The 24,266-nt window shown below is 40.0% G+C and overlaps 1 protein-coding gene across 2 annotated transcripts in view; it reads right to left on the bottom strand.

Moving 5' to 3' along the window:
* Positions 1–24,266, bottom strand: part of BAIAP2L1 (BAR/IMD domain containing adaptor protein 2 like 1) — a 57,400-nt gene that overhangs the window by 29,126 nt on the left and 4,008 nt on the right. The window contains exons 2-3 of one of the 2 annotated variants that reach the window (XM_053365494.1): positions 11,866–11,941; positions 5,284–5,370 (exon numbers count right to left, since the gene is read on the bottom strand). In XM_053365494.1, coding sequence (XP_053221469.1) covers positions 5,284–5,370; positions 11,866–11,941 — 163 coding nt within the window. The remainder of the gene's footprint in view (positions 1–5,283; positions 5,371–11,865; positions 11,942–24,266) is intronic. The other variant, XM_053365495.1, reaches the window with a different exon arrangement.

Raw genomic sequence — 24,266 nt, 5'->3', positions numbered from 1 at the left:
AGTATACAATTCCTATTTAACTGCGGCATGTCCCTCCTGGCACAAGTCCCCAGGACTCCAAGTCTAAGCTGAACCATTAGTTGATTCAGCCTTTAATGCACCACTGGTAGACTAAGCATTGACTATGGTCAGATGTATAGACAAGTCATAGGATGCAAATGGCAGACTAGAGATTTACTATATGGCTGCAAGTAATTTGCAGAGCAGTTTCAGCACTGAATCATCCAGTACCAAGCAGCACTCCGTAGCAAATGTAACATACACTTCAGTCTTTTAACCTTTCATTTCAATCTACCACCATGTACTGAGCTAATCACATAAAAGAAGTTTCCATTTGGATCAGCGTTTAAATTACAAACAATCAATTTAGTTTCCCATATGGTCAGGTCCAAGTTTTCCCTTAGTTTTTAAGGTTTTCAGTACACGACAATTGACCTTTGATCCCATTTGTAACAAATTCTGAGATTCCTAAGCAGACAGTGTGCACATGACACAGCTTCCATATAATTAGCAGAGAATGTTTTTTTCCATTTCTAGGGATCTCAAGGGAGGAGGTTCAGCCTGGTCAGAAAGAAAACATGTACTATGAATCAAGTAGAAATTTATCCTGACTCTTCAAGTCGCGGTTTAAACCAGGCGTGTGGAACTTTTTCAGTCCAAGGGCCGCTTTGCCTCATAGAAAATCTTCCAGGGGCCGCATGCCAGAAGTGGTACAGGCAAGAGATGAAAGCAGGTACAGCATCAGGTGTGACTCAACTTCGTAGAGTAGGCTACATTCCATCCATGCAAAAGTCAGAAGATTCTACCCACCCATACCCCTCCCTATCAAGACAAAAGCACTCAGGGAGCAGGGCCAGTAAGAGATACCTGCAAGGCCACATTCAGCCCCCAGGCCTGAGGTTCCTCATGCCTGGTTTAAATAAGTCCTTTAATTCAGCAAGAAAAAAGGCAGGTTTCGATCATTAATTTAAATCAAACCTCTTATGTTCGTTTACAAGTAAACTTTGCTTCATTCTTAGTTGCACTATACACATTTTGTGTCTTTTCCTTTTTTACATATATAGGGAATATCTTTAAAATATTCCCACATAGGGCCTTTAATTAGACCAGAACCCATAGCAGCTTGCAAGGTAAACAGAACAACCTTATCAACTCAGAAGCAAACCCTTTTGGATTTAATGTGGCTTTCTACCAAGGAAGTGGGTATAAGATTGCTGCCTAAGTAGGAGAATATAGAAAACTATGCACTGCACAATTTTGTCTTCCAATCCCGTGCTGCTCCTTTTTGCTTCCCTTGATTAACCTTTACAAAAAAGAGAGGGGAAAACAAAAATGAGGGGCTCGTGACTGTTAGGGCAAAGCAGGGTTGATTGCTACTGGGTTGACCAGGACAGTTTATTTTTGGTAGGTGGAAGTGCAAATATTCATTTCTGAGAAATTATCATATTCATCATTTACACAGAAAAGTCTCCCTTATTGAAGCATATCTGGCAGTGACTTAGTTTAGAGATAAAAAATAAGGCTAATACAGCCCCCAAAATTAGTAGCCTGCAAAAGAAAATAAATTATATGCTGGGTGCCGGCAGAGAAACGACTGAGAACCAAATTTCTATGCTGTGTGCAGAGGAATAGAGCATTCCATCCCTTTCAAGACTGCTTTAAAATAGAGATGGAAGAACCTTTCTATTTCTGGTTTGTGCCGTTGTCATATGTTTTACCCATCATTCCATTGTTTCCACATTAAGCAGTAATTAAAAAACAACAACCTCAAAACATATATCACAATATGGATTTTTACACTTTTAAATTGCAGCACAACACTCAGAAAAGTGGAAAATCTGTTGGACAGCTATGGTCATTTGAGAGGTTTGGATCAGGTCATTTTCTACAGGAATCTGCAGACGGCGAATTCTTCAAGCATCTCTACTTTAAATATTGAATCTATTCCTTGCTTTGGAAGTGCTGAATTTTGATTACTGCATCACTGGTGTTTCAAGGGCTTACTTACACATGCCTAAAAATATTACAGTGCTTTGTCCAGAGTTCTCTGACCTTTTGTATTTCTACAGTAAGCACTTTATTTGAGATGAAACTGGAGGTAGTCCAAAACCATATTTTCAACTAACATAAAAATGGTGCACAGGATCTCCTATGGGATAGTTTAAGTTCTCAGTTAGAAAATCATACACGAGCATCCAAAATATAAGTTGTACATTTTTAGGAAAGTAGTGGAGACTGATGTGGATGAGAGCCAAACTTAGATGCAGCATAATTCATAGTGTTGTGAGCTTTTTTTTGGGGGGGGGGGTGTTAGGCTGTATGCCTGAGTCCCTTCTAATTCCTCAATCCAGCAAGGGTTAAAATCTAATGGAGGATTCAGTTGTTGGAATAGCCAACAGCTTCTTGGTAACAGCCCTGAGAATAAGAAAAGAACCTGCTCTGTATGCCAGAGGGCAATGATGTGGACCCTCCTCCTTCACCTGGCTGGTAGTGAGAAGGAAAAAGCCAGAGTTGGGTGAGAGAGAGAGCTGGCCTAGGAACCGGCAGAAGCCTGAAAGGGAGAGACATGCTATATTTTTGTTTGAACCCAAGGCTGTGGCTGTGAGAGAATCAAGATCTTCTTGAGTGCTAATGCTGTGAGCCCCAGCCCCATCGTAGTCTCAGGTGGTATATATGTGCAAATAAACAATATATCCTAAAGACACCAGTCATCTCCACTGTTCCTCATTCCAAGGAAATCAAACTCTGGGTAAGCACCTGAAACCCTTGGAATATTGCACCACTTGGGAGTCTGGGGTGGCGTGCAAAAATATATATAGCCCTTGTGTAGCCGATTCAACCCTCTTCCTTTATAAATAGTTGGAGTGGAAACTGGATCAGGAATATGGTATGAGTGGGGGGGTGGGCTTTAATTCTTTAGCCCTGTGACAGTCCTATTCTAAATAGAGAGTCACATATCTGCTATTTTTAATGGGAGAAAAATTCCCGTTGACATCAATGAGAGCTTTCCTTCCATTGCTGATGCGTGTGTCTCCCCCAATACCCTGCAACTCAGGTAGAGAACAGAGGGGACGAAGAATTAAAGTCCTTCCCTCCTGCCAAGGTCTCATTCCACCTTGCTCCCCCAACCACTTATAGAAATAAATAAATTATCAGCCATGCAAGGGCAGAAGGCATGAACAATACTCAGCCATGCTAGTATTATTCACTGCTCTTCAAGTGACACATTAAAATTGTAAATGACTCGTGCTTAACATGCTATAGTTTACAGGATTTCATATGCATGGTTCCCCTCCTTTTCCAAAATACAAGTGCATAAGCAAAATAACCTTTTCACAACATGCACAGATATACCACACCATTATCCCCCCCCCAACTATGTTACGGTACTCAAAAATACAGAAATTTCTTCTGTTCACATTCATCTGTATTGGGGACAGTATGCATTTTAAAAGTGGCAGTACCTTAGCATGTTGAAGGCATGTGCAAATTTAATATAAGGTTACAGTCCTGTGCACACTTACTTAGGAGCATATCCCACTGAACACAGTGCCATTTGTTTCACAGTACACATGCCCAGCAATGGGCCTCATGAGATTCAGTTAAAAGCTGTTCAATATTCATACTGAAGACCTTTATTATTTTCGTACTTAATACCTACAAAAGAAGTACAATCACCAACAAAAATATAGGTAGCTAGCTAGACATTACACATCTCACATAATCATTTGTCTGAATCTTCTGGTCCCACAGTATGCCATGGAAGCAAGATTTCTATGCCCACAAACAAAGTCTTTGTGGAAAGAACAGAAGAGAAATAACTTTAGTTATTCTCTTCCTTCCCTTGTCAACCCTTCATCTACTTTTGTTGCTTTGCCAGTTGTCAAATTTAGACTGCAGGTTCCTTTTCCTGCTTATGTGGTTATGCAAAACCCCATGTATATTGATAATAAATAGTTGTCATTCATTACATTGTTATTCTTGTAACTTAGAAGGCTTGATACATCTCAGACACATAAGTGTATTCAAGTACCTGGTTTCCCCCCCCCCTATAGTCATATTTATCCAGGTCTTGCTAAATTAACTCGTAAAGCAAATAAGGTGACTACATTATGAATTATTTGCCTTTTACTGTTTGCTGTTCTGCCACTCCCTTTGACTGAATTCAGAATGTCAAATCACACAATGATGGCTTTCAGAAGGAAACCAAAAAAAGATAAGTAATTGCAAAGGAGTCAGCATTATTCAGGAGCTAACTTTAATCTAGCCAGTTGAAGATGATATCAATATATTCTTGAACTCACCTTTGATAATCAAAGGATGGGAAGAGAATATGAGGAGTCCCTAAACCCTGGTTTCTTTTGTAAATTAGAAAAAATCCATAGACTGTACAGCTGCAATCCCCATTTCAACAGCTCTCTGTAGTCTACATGAGCTGTTGTTTTTCTCTTTTACATTAGGCAAATCTCTCCTCAAATTTATTCTGTGCAAGGAATTTTGAACAGATTAGTTGGTAGACCAGGGGAAGAAAGAATATGGAGAACATGATCTTGAATTATCCCATTTAAAGTACAATCAATAGAAAAGACGGCAGGAAAGGCATGATGAAAAGCAAATGTTGTTTTTCTGCTAATTTTTCTGCCAACAAGTTGCATGCTTAATTTCAAACTTCACAAGAAAGAAAATACAGGATGTACCCAATGCTGCAGCACTATTTGGTCTAACTGACAAGAAGCACACATTTCAGTCCTAAAGTACATTAGGGAATTCATTGTTTGAATTACTTAGCTGAGGGAGGGATTAGACAATTTCCGAGATCTGGACCATCACATGGAGAGGATGACTGCTCTTCTCACCCACTCAACTCAACTCGTCTTCCCCAACTCTTAGACACCCCTGCACGTCTAAGCGGGACACTTAAAAATGTGTGCAAAAATCAATGCACATATGCCAAAACAGTGTGGCTGATTCCCAAGAAAAGAATGTGGAAATCTTAGACAGGGCAGATGCACCAGGCAGCCAGGGAAGATAGGTGTGCTCCCATTCCCCTCCACCTAATGGGGCTGGATGGCCCAGGGTGGTGGGAAGGGAACACCATTCAATCCAGCCCTCACAGAATGTAGAAGGAGATCTATATATGGAATGTAAAGGCATTCACAAATATTCTCATAGGCTCAATAATCAACTGAGAACCTAGGTTTGCCCCCCCAAAAAACTTATAAGCTCCCACATTAGCTCTATGTATCAAGAAGAATGTGCATCTGAATAATCTAGTATACTTACCCAATTCTTTAGAAACAGGTGATGCAACTGCAATGTCTCCTATCTTAGCAACACCATCATAGTAGGCTCTTCCAGCAAGAATCATACCTAAAGAGACAAAAGGAGTAAAGCAAATATATTATGCGTTGTTATCTAAATGAGAAGATTTATTGATCAGCTATATATGTTGGACCAGATGACCTTCAGGATGCCTTCCAATTCTATAATTCTATGATTCTGTGTCTTACGGTCTCATTCTCTGCTGCCCCAAGGAGGGGAAAGAGAATGTTAATAACAGTGGTACAAAGTGTATACAGTCAACTCACAACTTGCACGTGTTTAACTTGCACAATTACAGCTTTATATTTTGGGTGGCTGGTCAGCTGCACTCATACAAATTAAAGGCATGCAAGGCAAAAAACTTAAAAACTCTTTCCCCAAGCATGAGGAATCTGTGTTTCAAGTTGCAGCTATACTATAATAATTACAAATAAATCAACTATGAGGCTAAAGAGTCTTTCACTTTTTATATAATAGGAAGCTTGTTGTCAATAAACTCACATAGCTGCTTCAGAAGTCAGAGGAAGCCTTTGAATAGTAAAATATCTTCAGTTTTGTGTAAGAACTGAAGAGGGGTGAGCAAAGAGGACGGCCTGCACCTGGGTGCCACCTTAAATATGCCAGGAGTAGGCAGGGCAGAGCCCCCTGCCACTGCCCCCGATTGGCCTGACAGGCAAGGCCCACACCAAATGGAGGGTGCAGCGCAGCCAGAGGCTACACTGTCTAGAGTTCAATGGCAGAAGGAAAGTGGGACATATATGTAAGAAAATAACTAAATAAATAATTTCACTTATGAATCACTTCCCATCCCAAAGTGATTTACAAAAACATATATGAAGCAGCTAAATACATAAAAACAATAAAAAACACAAGTATGTATTACTTTTCCAAAGACAGAGTTCATACATCTTCAAATGCATGTGCCTTAGATCACCCTTATCTTGAAAAGGTAACGTGAGGCAACTACCTATTTTGTTCCTTGCAAAGTAACTTGCTACATCTTGCAGTTGCTCTTCATGCTCATGATACAAGTATCTGTTCCAAGTGCCCTGAAGATCTGGGAAACCAGATTTTCATATATATAAAGCTACTTTAACATGTGTAATTGCCTTCTGACTGCTGGCTGCTCTCTAGCATGAATGTTGCTTCTGTGACCCATCCGGCAGAACAGGCCTTGTTATTCAAATTATAGATGTATAAATAACATGAAAATCATTAGCAGAGAATAATCAAGCCCATGATACCTGTTGTATGTTATTGTTTCATTTAGGAAAGATGAACTAATTTGGTGGACCACATTGTTATGGAAGTAAAAAAGTGAACTTGCCTTCCTCTCCCTGCCTGGTTCTATGAGAACAGGAAGTTTCTGAGCTAGGAGAGTTTCTCCTTTTAAATCATGAAAGTACTGGTTGCATAACAAATACTATTATATAAACTGGTGCTTGTTCTACACCAGTGATCTTTGTAATGAAGGGAATGCAATGAAGGAAATGTTACAAATGTTAACTGGTTCATTAAGATGATTATATATATATTGTTAATGAGCTTGGATAAGTTATTTCAGACAATTTTAAGAGGGAATCACTTTAAGGTGCTGCGTAGTATAAGTTCAAGCAAAGTGGCATTGGGGGAGGAGAAAAAGAACAAATCAGAGACAAGCATTGTAGCAAGCTTTAGAAGGAAGAATATTATAAAAGGCAACAAGATTAAGCCTACAAACCTGTAATTACTACAGCTCTTAAGTGCCATTGGTAATGTCACTCCTTGTTTTATTAACAACCACCTTAGAATATAAGTAGCTTTGTACCAAGTCAAGAAAAGCCACCACTGTCATTTTCATGTCTCTTATTCCATGGTAATGTTTCTGAACAATGTTTGTCGTCATGAAGTCATTGATATGCACTGAAACAATCCAGACGAGATCCAACCTATACCAATGCAATAGCTTTGAACTCTGTTTACGGGTTCAGCAAACCAGCCTCAGTAAGAGGATCAAATGCTTGCCACTACTATTGAGTCAGAAAATCTAAATTCAATTTTGCTTTAAGGAAACCAGTATAGAAAATAGCCTATGACCCAGGCAAAATGTTCTAAAAAGCTTAAGGCTGTATGTATGATTACCTATAAGTTCCACTGATCACAATGGAACTTACTTCTGAGTCACCATATCTAGGAACATACTGCATGTCTTAGATGCCTTCTAATTAGCTCGCTTGGGGCATGTAGATTTTGCAGTGCTTTGAGGGGATACACCTTCAAAGTCTGAACAAGTAAGCAAGAAGCTAGTGTCTGGTTCATGTGACCAAATATCGGCCCTCAGATTGTAGTAATGTCATGGAAATCCAAGGTATGCTGTCACTGGTCTCATGGTGAAATGTTGGGTTTTCCTTTATGCTGAAAGAAAGCACAAGGAAAGGTGGCACATGGAAAAATATTACTCATCTCAAATGATGAAGAGTGGGTGGGTGGCAGAGCAAACAGTGGTTTCACTTAGTCAGCTGTAATGTGTACTGAGAAAATTGTACACAGTGGGTTGTATCCAATGCTAGTCCTACTCACAAGTAAACCCATTGAAATGAATGGGCATGACTATCTAAGTTTCATTAATTTCAATGGGTCATCTCTGAGTAAAACTTAGCTGGATGCAATGCATTGGATTTATTCTGAGTAAAGTTTAGTTAGATACAATCCTGAGGTTTAGACCACAGCGCCACACATGTCCCCTCACTCCATGAACGCACGTTTGCTCATGCACATGAAGCCATTATTTGGCTTAGAGCTATGCGGACTTAGTGCTACACACAAACCAGTACTGATGACTATGCTAAACTTACAGTGGACATCTCATGCTAAAGGACAGCACAAAAATGGTCCATACCATGTTTACTGAAAATATTTTAAAGGTGTATCTCAGTATAGTTTTGTCATTTTTAAAGAGCATAGCTTTCATTTAAAAAACAAACAAAACAATTTGAAACTAATGGGATACAAATGGACATTTCTCAGACAAACAGGGTTCTCTCCTGTTTCCATCATGTTTTAATTTATTAGTTTCCAAAAAGCAGTTTTAGCAGAAAAATATGTTCCACAGGCTTACTGGAAGAAAGCCACATGTATTACTTCTGACAAGTCTTCTCAACACTCTGGATTGTAACCATGGGAAAAGAAATGTGATCCAAAGTCACAGATACACCAAACAAGGAAATCATCTCTAGGGAGGAACATCCCCTTGAGGCAAGTCAAAGGGAAGAGAATGGCTTAATCAAAGTTATCACTCTAGCACCAGTCCTACTGAAGTGAAGTTTGTGGTAGTTGTGGTATGAGTGTAAGACCTTCTGGTAAAATCTCCAATGCACGATTTCATCTTCCAAAAATATTTCATATTTAGTTTTACTAAAATCAGCACTGATACATCCCAACACTTGCTGCACCAGCAAACCACTCTTGAGAATGGGTTTATCCAGGCTTGTAAATAAGGGCATACTTTAATAACCCATCAAGTATTTAAGTAGCTGCCTGCACATACTTATATTATTTCTTTAAAATAAAAAAACCAGGTTTTGCAAAGCTTTCAGGCCTGGTCACCTAGAGAAAGTTATTATCACAGGTGAGTCATTGAGCGGTTACTTACAAACCTGATTTCGCTTCTATAGCCGCCCTGAGCCCGGCTTCGGCTGGGGAGGGCTGGATATAAATAAAAAAATATTATTTATTATTATTATCCTAAAGTTGTTTATCAGCATGGCAGGATGCTATTGTGGCACTATAGGCTAATATGTCAGGGCAAAGGTTATGGTAAAGAAAGGTAGTGCAGATGAAGAAGTACCTGCAAGGATTGCAAAGCTTAATCCCCAAAGCTCAACCGGACTCAATTTAAAACAAAAACAATTCATATGCAGATAAATATTGTGCAATACTTAGTCACAAAAAGTACTCAGAAGATTATTATCTTTAAGAGCTCTTTAAAACATGTACAAGATCGCCATTCTAAATAAGAGTCACAGAAACAAAGTCCTTCTGACCTGAACTCCTATGGAATGCAAGGTTATTAGGATCAATGTTATAATATTTTTCATACAATAAAACAAAATGGGCAATTGTGGAAGATTTAGACTTTCTTTGATTGTTCTTGCCTAATCTGACCTTCACTTTAAATGTGTTATCACCACCATTACATCCTTTGGCAGGAAAACTGGGAAGGAAAAATCCTTGGGTGAAATAATGTCAATTCCCAGTCACCATCAGCCAAAGGCTCACTTCAGTCTGATTTTCTGTCAGGCCCATGGGTTAGAAATTCCTGGGTTAGAAATTCATCAGCCAGGGAACTGTTCCAACTTAAGCTATGACCTGAGATACTGTTATGATGAAAGTGCTGATCTTAGCAGAGGCAAGGCCTTGTGGATGGCTCAGAATAAATGCTATAAGAGAACAGTTCTCTGAAGTTGTTTCCATAAAAGTCAGCCTTAGACTGAGCCTCCTATATGAGCACCATTCTGTCCCAACTGCAAGTTCCACCTTTCCTGAAAGATGCCTTCACTCAACCCGTTCCAGCAAGTCTTCTACTCTGACAAAGTGGAGGAAAATGCTGATTGTATCAAGGCTTCTGTGACAAGGTCCTCTGAGTCAGAGGATAGCAATATGGCATCCTGAGGCTGAAGGGCCACTAGCACCATGTGCTCATCTTGTGACATCGGCTCATCTTGTGACATCGGCTCTGGATCCATTCCAGTCCGGCTTCCGCGCTGGTCATGGGACCGAGACGGCTCTGGTCGCCCTAACAGATGATCTCCGCAGGCAGCTGGATCGAGGTGGGTCGGGGCTGCTGATTCTTCTAGACCTGTCAGCAGCCTTCGACATGGTCGATCATGAACTCCTGGACCACCGCCTTGCCGACGTGGGGATCCAGGGCACAGTCCTTCAATGGCTGCGCTCGTTTCTCTCTGGTCGGGGACAGAGGGTGGCGCTTGGGGGGGAATTGTCATCCCGCCACTCCTTGGTGTGTGGAGTGCCCCAGGGTGTGATTCTCTCCCCAATGCTTTTTAACATCTTTATGCGCCCCCTCGCCCAGCTTGTCCGGAGTTTTGGGCTGGGCTGCCATCAGTATGCTGATGACACTCAACTCTATCTGTTGATGGATGGCCATCCTGACTCGGCCCCAGACACACTGATCAGATGCTTGGAAGCTGTGGCTGGATGGTTACGTGGGAGCCGGTTGAAGTTAAATCCTTCGAAGACAGAGGTCCTCTGGCTGGGACGGGACGATATGAGATTGAGGGGGCAACTCCCATCTTTTGCGGGGGTGCAATTAGTGCCAGCACCGTCCGTTAAGAGTTTGGGTGTAATCTTCGATACCTCCCTCTCCATGGAGGCGCAGATTGCAGCTATAACAAAGGCGGCATTTTTTCATCTCCGCCAAGCTAAGCAGTTGGCTCCTTACCTCTCTCGCCCTGACCTAGCCACGGTGATCCACGCAACAGTCACCTCCAGACTGGATTATTGTAACTCGCTCTACGTGGGGCTGCCCTTGAGACTGACCCAGAAACTCCAGCGGGTGCAGAATGCCGCAGCGAGACTCCTTACGGGGTCTTCGCTGCGAGATCACATTCATCCGGTGCTATACCAGCTGCACTGGCTCCCGGTGGAGTACAGGATCAGGTTTAAGGTGCTGGTTTTAACCTTCAAAGCCCTATACGGCCTAGGACCCTCGTACCTACGGGACTGCCTCTCCTGGTATGCCCCACAGAGGAACTTACGGTCTTCAAATAAAAACATCTTGAAGGTCCCAGGCCACAGAGAGGTTAGGCTGGCCTCAACTAGAGCCAGAGCTTTTTCGGCTGCGGCTCCAACCTGGTGGAACGCTCTGTCGCAAGAGACAAGGGCCCTGCAGGACTTGACATCTTTCCGCAGGGCCTGCAAGACAGAGCTGTTCCACCAGGCCTTTGGTCAGGGCGCAGCCTGACTCCCTCCTTTGGCAATCTTTACAAAACTTTAGTTTATGGTTGCCATCAATTTGTATTTTAATTAATTTTTATAATGTTTTTATAATGTTGCACTGTTTTAGTGTTGTTAGCCACCCTGAGCCCGGCTTCGGCTGGGGAGGGCGGGATATAAATAAAATTTATTATTATTATTATTGTGATTGAGTCATGTGTGCAAGTCCCCTTCAGGCTTCCAATCCCAGGTTCATGACAGATATTTAGGGAAATGAGATGAAGGGTCAGGACAGACAGTGAAAAACAAAATCAGAATGTTTTTCTCTTACCTAAATAATTGGGATAAACTAGGCAGGTAGTTTTGATTTACAACAACCCAAAAACAGTAAATGGTGTGCTCAGCCCCTTTGAAATTAGTGGGTTTGAGCTCTTTTAAGACTACACAGGATTATAGCCTTGATCTTGCTTTCTTGCAAGTAATCTGTGTAAGGGCTAATAACTTTTGGAGAGGACTTTGTTGCGAGACATTCATTAGACTTTAATACTGTAGAATTAAAACACCGGATATTATGTTAAATTGGTGCATTGATTTAAAAGTCAGGAGGCTTACCATTAACAGCTTTTTCATAGTTTTTCCCCAGGTTTATTAAATTCCGCAGCCCTGGATTGAACTGTTCCATAACATTCTGGTGAAACAACAAAATCAGAGATATCATTAAACTGGCATAAAAATGTAGTTTAAAGTGTCTAGAACATTTTTTACCAATGCATGTCACTTAAATTGAGTCACATTTCTAGCTCAACTGCATGGAAATCATTTTAAAATATACACTGCTTTTCCATCTACAGGCCTTTGAAGTGGCCTGACATTTTTATTTATTTAACAAAATGTATATCCTGCTTGGTTACAATAAAACTTCTAAGCAATTTACAATAATGACTTCAGTTTCGGGGGGGGGGGGGAATGCTTCACACCTTGAACATGTGTTTCAGTATGTCTGAGAGACGGTCTGACCTAAGATCAGAGCAGTGCAATGTTCACTGATTCTGTAAGGCTTCTGTAAGTACCTAGAGTAAAAACCTATTTCAAGTTTTTATGGTTTTTGAAACCAATGTTGCAAGACAGAAAATGGGACTGATCACAAACGGAATTAAACTGTGGTCTACCATGATATGTTTAATCACAAAAATCCCACCATCCAGGCAACAGCAAATGAAACCAAAGCCAGTTTCTGCAAACCACACTTTTCAGAAGTGACCAGTGACCTGCAATGAGCAAATAAAGAAAAATAAAGGAAGCCAGTTTCTTATCTGAAACAAAGATCTAACAACAGACCTTGTCTCAAGCATGTTGTAGGGTGTTGTGGCTCAGGTAGGTACTGATGTGGGCTGCCAGGGAAGGGGATGCTGGCCAGGTCTGTGCAGTGTACTGTAACTCAATAGAACCATCATCTTAATGATGAATTTTCTCATGAAAACTATATAACACCAGGTATTTCATACTTCCCACCCTTTCTGGAGCTCTGAGATGTTGACCTTAACCTTGATCACCTGAGTAAAAGCCAAATTGATTTCCAGTGCTGAGTTTTTGCTTATGTAGTGAAAATACACTGCAGCTGTTAAGTGTCACCCAATGTCATTTATTTTATTTTAATAAGATAATAAGTGGTACCTAAGTTTAAGAACTTAATTCGTTCTGGAGGTCTGTTCTTAACCTGAAACTGTTCTTAACCTGAAGCACCACTTTAGCTAATGGGGCCTGCTGCTGCTGCACTGCTGCTCCACGATTTCTGTTCTCATCCTGAAGCAAAGTTCTTAACCCGAGGTAATATTTCTGGGTTAGCGGAGCCTGTAACCTGAAGCATATGTAACCTGAAGTCTATGTAACCCGAGGTACCACTGTACATGTTTCATTGGTGCAAAAAGCATTCTGTTCCTAATAAGGAAAATCTATCTTATTTTGACCATACAATTTCCTAATACACTATGCACGGAAAACATTTCTCTTCCTGAACTCAAAAGCTTACACAGAGAAATTGAAACCCTCAATAACACCAAAATAAGGTTTAAAAACAGCATCTGAAAGCCAGCTCAATCTTATGCAAGGGGTATGCAGTGGTAGAATGTAACTTGGCTTTCCCCCTCTAACAGCCAACCTCCCTATGCAGTATCTTTCCTCAGACTGAAAAGCAGTTTGCCTTGCAGCATGGGGGCAGGACTGCTGAGAAAAGTACATCTTACAGAAATAGTTCTTTGGATCCTGACCAGAATTTTGAAGTATTCTTTTTATCTACTCACTCTTTGACCGAAACAATTCACTTCTTCAAAATATGAAATATTTGTGTTCTGAAAAACTAACCATTGTATCAGACTGGAACACTGGGATAAAGTCTAAAGCACTCACTTTAGAAAGAATGAATGAAGGCAACAGTAGATTTCAAATACTATTTTTGTGTGTGTGTGTGTGTGATTTTATGGCCCTAATGAAATATTAAAAGCATTAACTGGACCCAACTTACTTGAACCCAACTTTTAAATTCAAATATTAAACTTGCCAAAGTTATGGAAAAGGCTGTTATTAAAAGTTCATGTTCTAAACATAGCTTTTCTTCACCTATGTCAAAGGCCAAAAATGTGAAAATAATTAGGCAGGAGAAACATTAACAATGTCAATATACTATAGGTTGTTCCTGTTATCTGAACAATTGATAAAAACATTAGAAATGAGACCATCAAGGCTGTGAGTCCTGGAAGACCTGCTCCTTTTCCATCTAGCCTGGGAGGACAGGACCCTGACGACTTCAACTGAAGCTGCTGAACAGACTTTGGAGCTGGGGTATTGTTTAGGGGTCTTGGCATTAGGGGCGTAGAAAGGAGTGGCGGTGGGTGCAGTCCATCCCGGGTGTCATCTCTGCGAGGGTGACAAAATCCCCCTGGGTGGGGATCACTCCGGGTGCCCGAGTGGCTAGCTACGCCGCTGCTTGGGGTGGTGGGGCAGAGTTGTTGTTGTTATTGATATTATTTTTCTGTATCTTTATTTTAGATCTTATTATGATTTATGTGGAAATTGTTTGAATTTGGTTGTATACTATTTGATGTTTTATTTATTGTTTATGACTGCTTTTGTTGTTTATAATTATGTAATTTTTTCCTGTAGTAAGCCGCCTTGAGCATGGTTTTAACGATGGGAAAACAGCATACAAATAAAATTATGTATGCATGTTTAAAAATACCCAAGAACAATAAACACAGAATGATATAAAATAAATGTATTTAGTTAGATTACCTGAGCAGTTCACATCACAATAGGTAAAAACTATTTACAGTAAGTGCAGCTTGTAAACTGACCTTTTGTCTACATTTGAAATAGTTAACTATTCCAGGAATACTGCTTCATACCACACACGCCTTGTTGATACAAGATAATAATGTCCAGACAATGCCTTTGCCCTGTCATAGCTCTCCCTCACTACATAATAGTTTACAGCCTTAAGTCTGTCCGAGGGAAAGAACAGCTGAGGTTTTCCAGTATCTCAGTTATCTTGCAGTGCACTTGATCTTTCCCTTCAACTTTTCTTCATGGTCACACAAACATTTGGATGTATTATTTTAGGAATCAGGACTTTGATCATCACATTAAAAACAAAATGACTCAAAATTGCTTTCTTCTACATACCTTCTCCATAGAATACAGTAAGAACCTCAGAACCAGTACAGTACATACTGTACATTTACTGTCATATGGGCTCAGATCTTTATGTAAGGTAAACAATATTTGGGAAATAATGAATATGTACTTGAACTGGAATAATTTTTAAAAAATTCTTTTCTTATGGTCCCTCCCACATAACTCTACGAGATGGAATAGTGTTTGTGTTATAGCATATTGTTATTATTTATATTTGTAAGGTAATCTGGGAGCCTCTTTCTTACTAAAGAGCAAGGCAATAATTATTTAAATGATCATTATACAGACGTGAACTGAGATCAAATGCATCTCACTCCCACAGGAGGCAGTGATGACCACCAACCCTGGATAGCTTCCAATGGTTGTAGGCATTAATACTTTGGAATACCAGTTGCCGGAAACCATGGGAGGAGAAGAGAGCTCTTGTGCTTGAGTCCTGCTGGCAGATTTCCCACAGGCATCTGGCTGACCACTGTGAGAACAGGATATTTGTCTAGATGAGCATTTGGAGTGATCTAGCAGGTCCTTCTTATGTTCTTAAATGATTGGCTGGAACATCAACTGACCAACTAACACAAATGGCACACGAATTCATCCAAGAACTCTCAATGCTAAAATCCATGTGTGATATTCTACTAAGTTTTACTCAGAGTACATCTATTGAAATTACTGGTAATAGACTTAACTTACTCTGAGTAAACTCGGCTGACTCCATGTATTAAATGTTGCAGTAGAACTTCTAATTAAAATATCCAAAATCTGTAATTTAATTCCATACAACACAGCCAACCTCATTTGTACCTGGGAGACCTGACTATGTGATGGTGAGGACTAAATTTGACTGGGACCAACATTAGACTAGGACTGATGAATAGGCTGCTGTGAAAATTGCCCACCTCAATAGGTTTTATCTTTTGCAGGTACCTACTTTTGAATGCATCCAGTTCTGAAGCCAGCAGAATAATAATCAGTCAATTTATGCCAAGTCTGATGCATCATGACACTGATCTTATCTGAGTAACTATGCAGTGGTGGCAGCAGTAGCAGTTCTAGGTGGTGAATGATCTGCCCTGTTGGGTTTCAGTGCCTGTCTAGGAAGGCTTACACTGCCTAAAACAAATTAACTTTTTCATTGAAAATAGCTTGAAATTGTTTTACACTACTTTCTACTTATGAAGATGTGCTTTTCTTTTGCTTTAATAATTTTGTGTTTTCTTTTGCTTGGACAATTTCTATAAATTTAGGTTATATTGTTGCATAAATTGAAATGAGCTGCATCTCCTTTAAATTGTTTTAGTTGGCTAGATGCTTCGAAGGTGCAGGTTATAGAAATACAATACATAAGGCTCATCACACATGCTTTCCAACTGATTGTTTATCATAGCTCACATTAGGACAGAGTATCCCACTTATGACTCACTGGGTTTTTAGAATGTATGTGGTTGGAAGACTCTGGTTGTATTATCCTTGACTGGGATATATCTTCTGATACCTATTTTTATACATTATCAGTATGCTGAACTCTTACCTACAGCAATTGATTTTCTGATAATTTAAATAAATTTACCATACTGCTGTCAACTACGGTTCTAAGCTTCTTGTCCCAATCTACTTCTTCAACAACAGATCCCAAACATCTTTCAGATATACACCCATGGCAATCTTCAACTAATCTAATTTGCTGCAATTTGTTCTGCTATGTAATTTAAAGATTTCCCGTGGGGAAAGGCAAAATAAGTAGAGACTGTCTCTAGAATGTTCCATATTTGCTTATCTTCGCTATGTAGTGATTTTGAATGGTCACATACTTCTGACCTTCCTCCTTTCATGTTGATTCTTTAGCCAGCATTGGTTTTCCGTGATTACAGTGCTTTAATAGCATCTCAGTCATTTATAACAAGCACAGACAAGTTAGGATGGCGAAATGCTATGGTGCTCAGTTTGAAAAGCAACATAAGTATAATCCAATCCTCTTCTTCTGGAGGAATGTTTAGATATAAGTTTTATCTCTGTGACTAAGGTGAATCAAAGGTGTCAAATCACTTTGTGCAATTTCTTTTATTACTAGATCAGTGCTTCATCCCAGATAGTTCTAAGAACTCACCAGGCCACTGTTTGTTACAGTGTTAGAATGCATGGCATGTAAGAAATATTATTTTTAGACTGTTTTCTTTAAAAATAATTCTTATGTGACTCACACCATGAAGTTTGAACAACAATCCAATGCAGATATTTACCATCATTTATTTATATAGCACCCACTCATATAAAATATCAAGGTGGTGTACATTTTTATTTGTTGGCATCTGTCTGTCTCGAAAGACAATGGAGTGCACCTTCTGGGGCGAAGCCAAAATACTGGAGAATTACAGCATGCACAGAGACTGGTAACACGTAACTGCTGCCTCCTGCACTGTTTTTGCTGTGTTAGCTGCACCGAAGTGGCCTCACTAGTGCAAGCCTGGGCAGTGTGTATGGAGGTCCTGGGCTGCCCACATGACAAGACTCCCCTCTTGGCCTCACTGATGTGGTCCAAATGATGTGGCCTCTGATACCTTTGGCATCAGATTGGCTGCAGACATTGCCAGAAGGAGATGTACAAGATACAATCCAACCACATTAGGGACTCCAGATTTGTGTACAGCTTACTACTTAGTCTTTTCTTCTCTTGAAGATGTCCTGCAAGGCAGTGGATATGGATTTTTTCTCGGGCCTTTACTCCCAAAGCCTTTCTCACAAATGAGCATAGCCACAAGGCAGCAGAGGTTTAAGATTATTTTCTTTCTCCTAGATGGGCTACCTTCCCAGGTTGACGAGCCCCATCTACCCCTCACTTCCCTCTATAGCACATGTAGTAACCCCCTTCATTACCTTCAGACCCACTATTGGTCTCATCTGCTCAACCCACCAGAGCTTGTCTTCATATGCAGGGGAGGTCCCTAACTCACCAAGAGTTTGAGACCCATCGGCTACACCTCACCTGGTTTAACCAGCCAGTTGAAGCCACTTCCCGGGCTGTGGACACTGTCACATGCCGACACAGGGGAGAGTTGAGTGCAGGATGGAAAGAGAAGGAAGTGTCCCTCACCAGAAGTGCTACCCCTCCCTTAACACCCCTAACAACAATATAGCCAAACACAGTAAAACTTAAGATACCATAAAGCAATACAAAATAATCATAAGAATGAATGATTTATCTGATATAACATTATGCTGCTTTCCTGCAACCCTTCTTCCTGAAACAGATCCCCCACCCATATATATAATTTCATGTTAAGCAATTTGTCTGTATTAACTGTAGCTGAGGCTTACCCTAGCAAGTGTACACCACAGTTAACACTGGTGCTGACAAACTGATTAACAGCAATTGGGAATATTTACATCAGGCAAAAGAAAGACCACAAAGAGGGAGGGAGGATTGAGCTGGTGAGCGAGCATTCCCCAGGCTTGCTCCCAACTTGCTAACCACAGTTAGCAGGAAGTCAACATTATGCCTGCACCAGCCCAATACGAATATTATTAGAATATTTTCCATCAGTTGGAAGTTGCATTGCCAAGATTTCAGATTAATAACTGCTTTTTATAGCCTTCTGCAGAATAAATACTCCCAGACAGCACCAAAAGAAAAACACTCAGTGCATTCCTTTTTAAAACAATCACATCATTTCAGATTTCCTTCCTTAAATTGAAAGAACTGAAACAACAGCAAACAAACATTTGTGATCGCTCACTGATCTGTTTAAAAAGGTAACTGATATCTTACACAATAGCAACACAATCAATAAGGAAGCTAAATACAGTAGATGTTTTTAAGAAACTAGAGAAATAAATAAGTAGAGACATGGTCATAGAGATTTAATGGCTCAAGCCATACTGTATGTTGGGCCAAGCCATGGTTTTTGACATTGTGAGAATAGTCCTGGGCTTGTGCGCATTCTGCTCCACCTATGTCCTCCCCTCATGCACCATGAGCGCCTCTCTCCCTAATTTGTAGCAAACCACAGCACTGTTTGACTCAAACAAGCAAACTACAGTTTTTGCTTGCCTTACAAGCAACGATTGAAAGCTGGAGTTTGATGCGGTGTAATTGCAGTATTAGAATGTTGGGCTATGGGAAGATGTAGATTCAAATCCCCACTTAAGCATAGTGCTTAAATGGTGCTTGGGATAGTTATCCCCTCTCAGCCAAATATATTTCACAGGGCTGTTGTCAGGGTACACTGGGGTGAAGAAATGACAATGGATGCTGCATTCTTTAGAAGAGTGAAATAAAAATGTAATAAATAGACACTCATCTACTATATATTTTGGAAAGTGCTTTGCCTGTCTGTCAGTCTGTTCTCTATAGGTTTGGCTGCCTCTTGAGATCTTGACCCCCTGCACTGCACAAAGCAACAGAGTCAAACTTGGTACAAGGTTTCCTGAAGTGAAGATCTTAATATTTGGGTGTCAGCTGCCACTTTGAACCAAGAAGACAGACCAAAACATGACTTTGAAATGACTGCACCTATTATTTGGCATAGGTTTGGCCACCGCTTGAGATATGTTCACCAACCTTGGTAGGAGGCTTCCTGAAGTGTGACTGGCAGTCTTGGTTGACATTTGGAAATGTGAAGCTAGCATGACTTCACTCTTTTTTGGCATAGGTTTGGCCACCTCTAAAGATATTGCCTCAAAACTCAGCATGAGGCTTCTTGAGGTGGGGATGGCAGACTTGGTCATTGTTTGGTTGCTGGGTGCCATTTTGATGGCAGACCAAAATGAAACTTTGGTGTGACTTCACCTGATTTTGGGAGTGATGGGTCCAAACTCACAAATTACATTATGCATTTTAAAAATCACAGTATTTTTTAGTTTCTAAAAATTCCTGGGCAGCACTGGACATTCTCCACTAGTCTTTTTAAGACTAAGAGTAAGACTTATGGCAGACACAAGAGAACCACTTGAAAAGATTTATCTTATCAAGCACCTTGTACTCCTAATCATAAGCACAAGTAGCAAGTACTGTGCAAAAACCAGGCTGATAGAAACTGACCTTGTGCTTTCACTCCTGCTGTGGATTTTATATACACACATGTGAAAAGAATGTCAAAGTGTAGTTATATGCTAGATACACTGTCCTCTATAAGTACTACAAAAACATTTTCACTTTCCAATCAAATGAAAGCTTTTGTAATTTCCTATACATGTTCAGCTTTGCTCTTATGCAGGACACACCTTCCAAGAACACAATAGCTCAGCATGTATTGACACAGATCAACAATGCATAAAGACCCAGCAGTTTACAAAGTTGAGGCTTATATCCTGCTGACATAGTCAGATCCTCAAGCTAACAATGACACCTTAAACAAACTTGCCAATCATTGGTTTGCAAAGAAATTCACAGCAATGTCATTAGGTATTTTTTTATATAAAAGGTATTTAATCATATGAAATCTCCATCTTGGTAATATCATTAAATATTGTAATATCCAACTAGCAGTCAAACCATAAACATATGTGGTGGAGTATCTGCCTGAAGAAGCTGCATACAATTATGCTTTATCATTCCTTTATGCTGATGTACTTCAATGTACACCATTTAAACACTTATTTGCTGACATGGCTAACCATATGATTACCAGAAAGAAGCATTCATGGATCACTTGAATTACTATAGCCCTAAATGGGGGTGTGGAATGACAATGGCCCATAACTGTTCCAGAAGAGAAGCTAGTTGTATATGGTACATCATCCATGGGAAAAAATATACATTCTACAACACATGCAAGCTGTAATACCATGTATGTTAACTGTACTGTATGTGGTTTACCTGGTACATTAATATAAGCCCATGTACAAAATTATGTTAATAACTAACTTATAAAGCTAGCTTTGAAAACTAGCTTTAAATATCATTTTCAAGTTGTTTTCTTTCCTACATAAATTTGTGTCTTATTCTTATAATAATGGAATCACTTGAAAATACCTGGGGTGTTCATTTCATAATATTTTAAAAACGTGCCCATGACACCTCAAGAAACTCTGCTGGTAGGATTTAAACTCTTCCATCGGGTGTTCTGAGCTTTGTGTAAAGTATATTTAAGGATGTTATGCAATTTGTATAAATATGCTTTGATGGGAATCCAATAAATGGATACCATGTTAGCCAAACAGGCCGTGTGCTGTATGTGAAAAAGGAATCATGAGGTCTAGAACAAACATAGCTTATTTTCTTTTAGAGTTATTCCAAATCCATTTTATACCTGGGATTTAAGGGGCTTATTTATTGATTTTGCAAGCCACATGATTAGCACCCCGAACAAATGCAAGAGTGTATAGCTCCATCTTTGCTCTGACCTATGCCTCACCCACAACAGCTGTTTCCATCCGGCACCCCCCATGCTAATGGAAAATAACTTGTCCAAGGTAAGATAGTAAGTCTTCTGCAGAAAATCATTCAATGCTGTTTGTCCATGACTTATTATCAGGTCCTGCTCCAGGACTGGAGCGCAGATTGCCCTTAGTGGGCCCCTCTTAACCCCAACTGCCCCTCAGTGCACACTGCCATCACCCCACTGGCAGCACTGCCAGCATACACAGCACCAGAAACACAGTGCCCATTACAGCACAGTCTCTAGGGATGCCTGCCTGCAAGTGTAAGGCTGGCACTGCGGGCACAGGAAAGGCATCAGTTCTAGCAGGTGCTGTTGACAAGGCTCATGAACCTTGGCAAGTTTCACCAGTATGCTAATTTCCTTATACAACCTGGGAGCTAAAGTGGAGACAAGGGCTATGTCTTTCTAGTAATGAGAATATTAAATGCCAATTCCACTAGAAATGTCAATACCAAAATGGCCTCTTGGTATGACGATACCAAAACAGGCATTTCAAGAAATAGTTGGGTAATAGTAATTTGAGGGGGAAAACCTATGTTATAATGTTCTGTCATGTCCTCCCTTATGAACCTTTTTTTTGAAAAAGAACATTTCCTCCTTGGAAAAGTGCTTCAAATGTTTGATAATGGCATACACAGTAGGTAGACTACATGTATATGTATTTGAGATACATAATTTACTTTACATGTCACATGGCATATACATTTTTGCCAAATCAATTGCTCTATTAACCCACTGTTAACTTTAACTTCTTAGTTGCCCCTTACAACTCTTTGCCTTCCCATTTAGCCACACTATATTTAGTTTTTAGAGAGCTGGTTTTAAGCTGATGCTAGAGAAGTAGATGTGCATAGTAGCTAATGTAACAAACCCTGAATCAACAGAAGTTGGTCCAATAGACGGTATCATCTTGCATGCTTTATTGCCATGAAATCAACACTGTGCCAAATAATTCTGTCCTCTAAAACTTCTTTTCTGTAGGAGCTTTTTCTGTAGGAGTTTTGGGTGCCCTGCCCCCATCACAAGACTAAAAGATCCATGGATATATGATGGGAAGCTCTACGTGCAAAGAAACTGAAAAGCTACATTTTTATTTAATATTACAGAAGGCATTTATTATTCCACTCTTTTATCCAAGGATATTTTATCCCAGTTTGAAAACCTCACTGACATGTGGCCAATGAATGCATACAACGTACAGAGTGGGCTGTTGCACTGTTCTTATTCTCCTCAGTGGATAGACTTGGAACTACAGCAATTTCCCCATTCTTTCAGTGGGCAGCTTTAGTTTCATGCTACTTGACTTTTCTAGATTTATACAGTCCTACTATAATAACAACAACTAGAAAGGCCTGGGTTACTGCATCTCATCTTTCCACTCAGCTCGTATTTGCATTTGGATCTAACTTTGTGGAAAAACTGGAATTTGCATAACCTATAGTGGAAGATATGGGGGGGGGTGGTCTGGGTGTGGAATTTTGACTTCAGCACAAATAGATGGCCTTGATGATAAGTTTTACTTCTCTGCACATTTGCAAAGGGCTTAATACATTGGATATATTGCCTCTCAGATATTTTGGGCAAAATACAGTCTGTGTCAGATATTTGTGGTGTTCTATGAGCCTCAAAATCCATCTCAAGCTATTTATCTTCTCAGAATTTTAGCATATTGTCCAAGGCAAGTTGTAATATTATGTAAATATATCACAGGAGGTCTGAAGCCTGGATTAGTTAAGTAAAATGCATAGTCCAAGATGTGCTTGCCTCAGAAACAACACAATTTCTGACTACTGCAATATCTAGGATTCTTATGTGTACTCAAGAAATGTGAGTCTTATTAAACAACTTGGGTTTTGCTTAATAGCTTAGGCTAAATTTACATAAGGACCATTTGCTGGATCAGACAAATGGCTTATTTAGTCCAGCATATAGCCTGACAGTGGATAACCAAATGCACAAGTGAAGTCTTGCAACAGCATTCTCTAGCTCATGGTCAGGCTTGTTAACCTGGATCTACACTAAGAGACAGCCCAAATGGGGGTTGCCAGTCTGATGCCTGTAGGAACCATGGAAGGCCCTCCTAGAAAGAAATGTATGAAGCAAAATGTGTAGGTCCCCTCCTAAGCAATTTCTGTTAAATGAATAGGTCTAGCTGCTCCTACCTATCAGTGTTTTATTCAATGAATGAAATCAGAGCTGTGCTTGATAAAGTGAGTTGTTTGGACACCAGGCAAAAGAAATCCCTGGAAAGTGTACTTTTCTTGCTTCTGTCTTATTTTCCAGTAGTCACTGGAATCTCTATGGTTTTCTTTTCACTTTCCCCTAGCAACCAGGACACATCTTTCCTGTGGTTGGTTAGTCTGAGATATCCTTCCTAGAAGTTATTTTCTGCAAATACTACTGTACATTAAGTGTGGGTGGATATTAAAGAATCTTCTTCTCAAATGGCAGATGCAAGATATGAAAACTTTGCAAAAAGGATTACCGGTAGGTATGGTAGCTGATGTTTAGGCACGTATTAAAAAATTCTTATATACAGAGCCAGCCCATCCACTCAGTGAGGTGACACAGGCAGGATGGATGGATGGATGGATGGAGGAGTCAGGAGGTTTCTGACTGTGAGTTGGGAGGTGATAAGGTTTTAATTAGAACAGTAAGAAGGAATAACTGGAGTGCACAAGACACAAGGAGAGGAAGATGCTGGGACTAGAGTAGCCACAAGATTCACACTGAAATGTATGCTATAACTCAAAACCTTAAAAATAATATTTAGCAGAATCAGTCATTCAAGTTTATTTTGGGAACAAGCTAGAAGGTGCAGCATAGACTTTAAAAGAATGCTGAAGTTTATTAAAACCAGCGATGAAATAATCCAGTGTTGGAACAAGGTGCATGAAATCTGGTTATATAAAACAATTGCATCTGCTGAAATAAAATTAAAAGATT

Source organism: Podarcis raffonei, chromosome 14, assembly GCF_027172205.1.
Source record: "Podarcis raffonei isolate rPodRaf1 chromosome 14, rPodRaf1.pri, whole genome shotgun sequence".
Lineage (NCBI taxonomy): Eukaryota > Metazoa > Chordata > Lepidosauria > Squamata > Lacertidae > Podarcis > Podarcis raffonei.
Note: the sequence above shows the minus strand (reverse complement) of the source record. Positions and strands in the feature narration are given on the sequence as shown.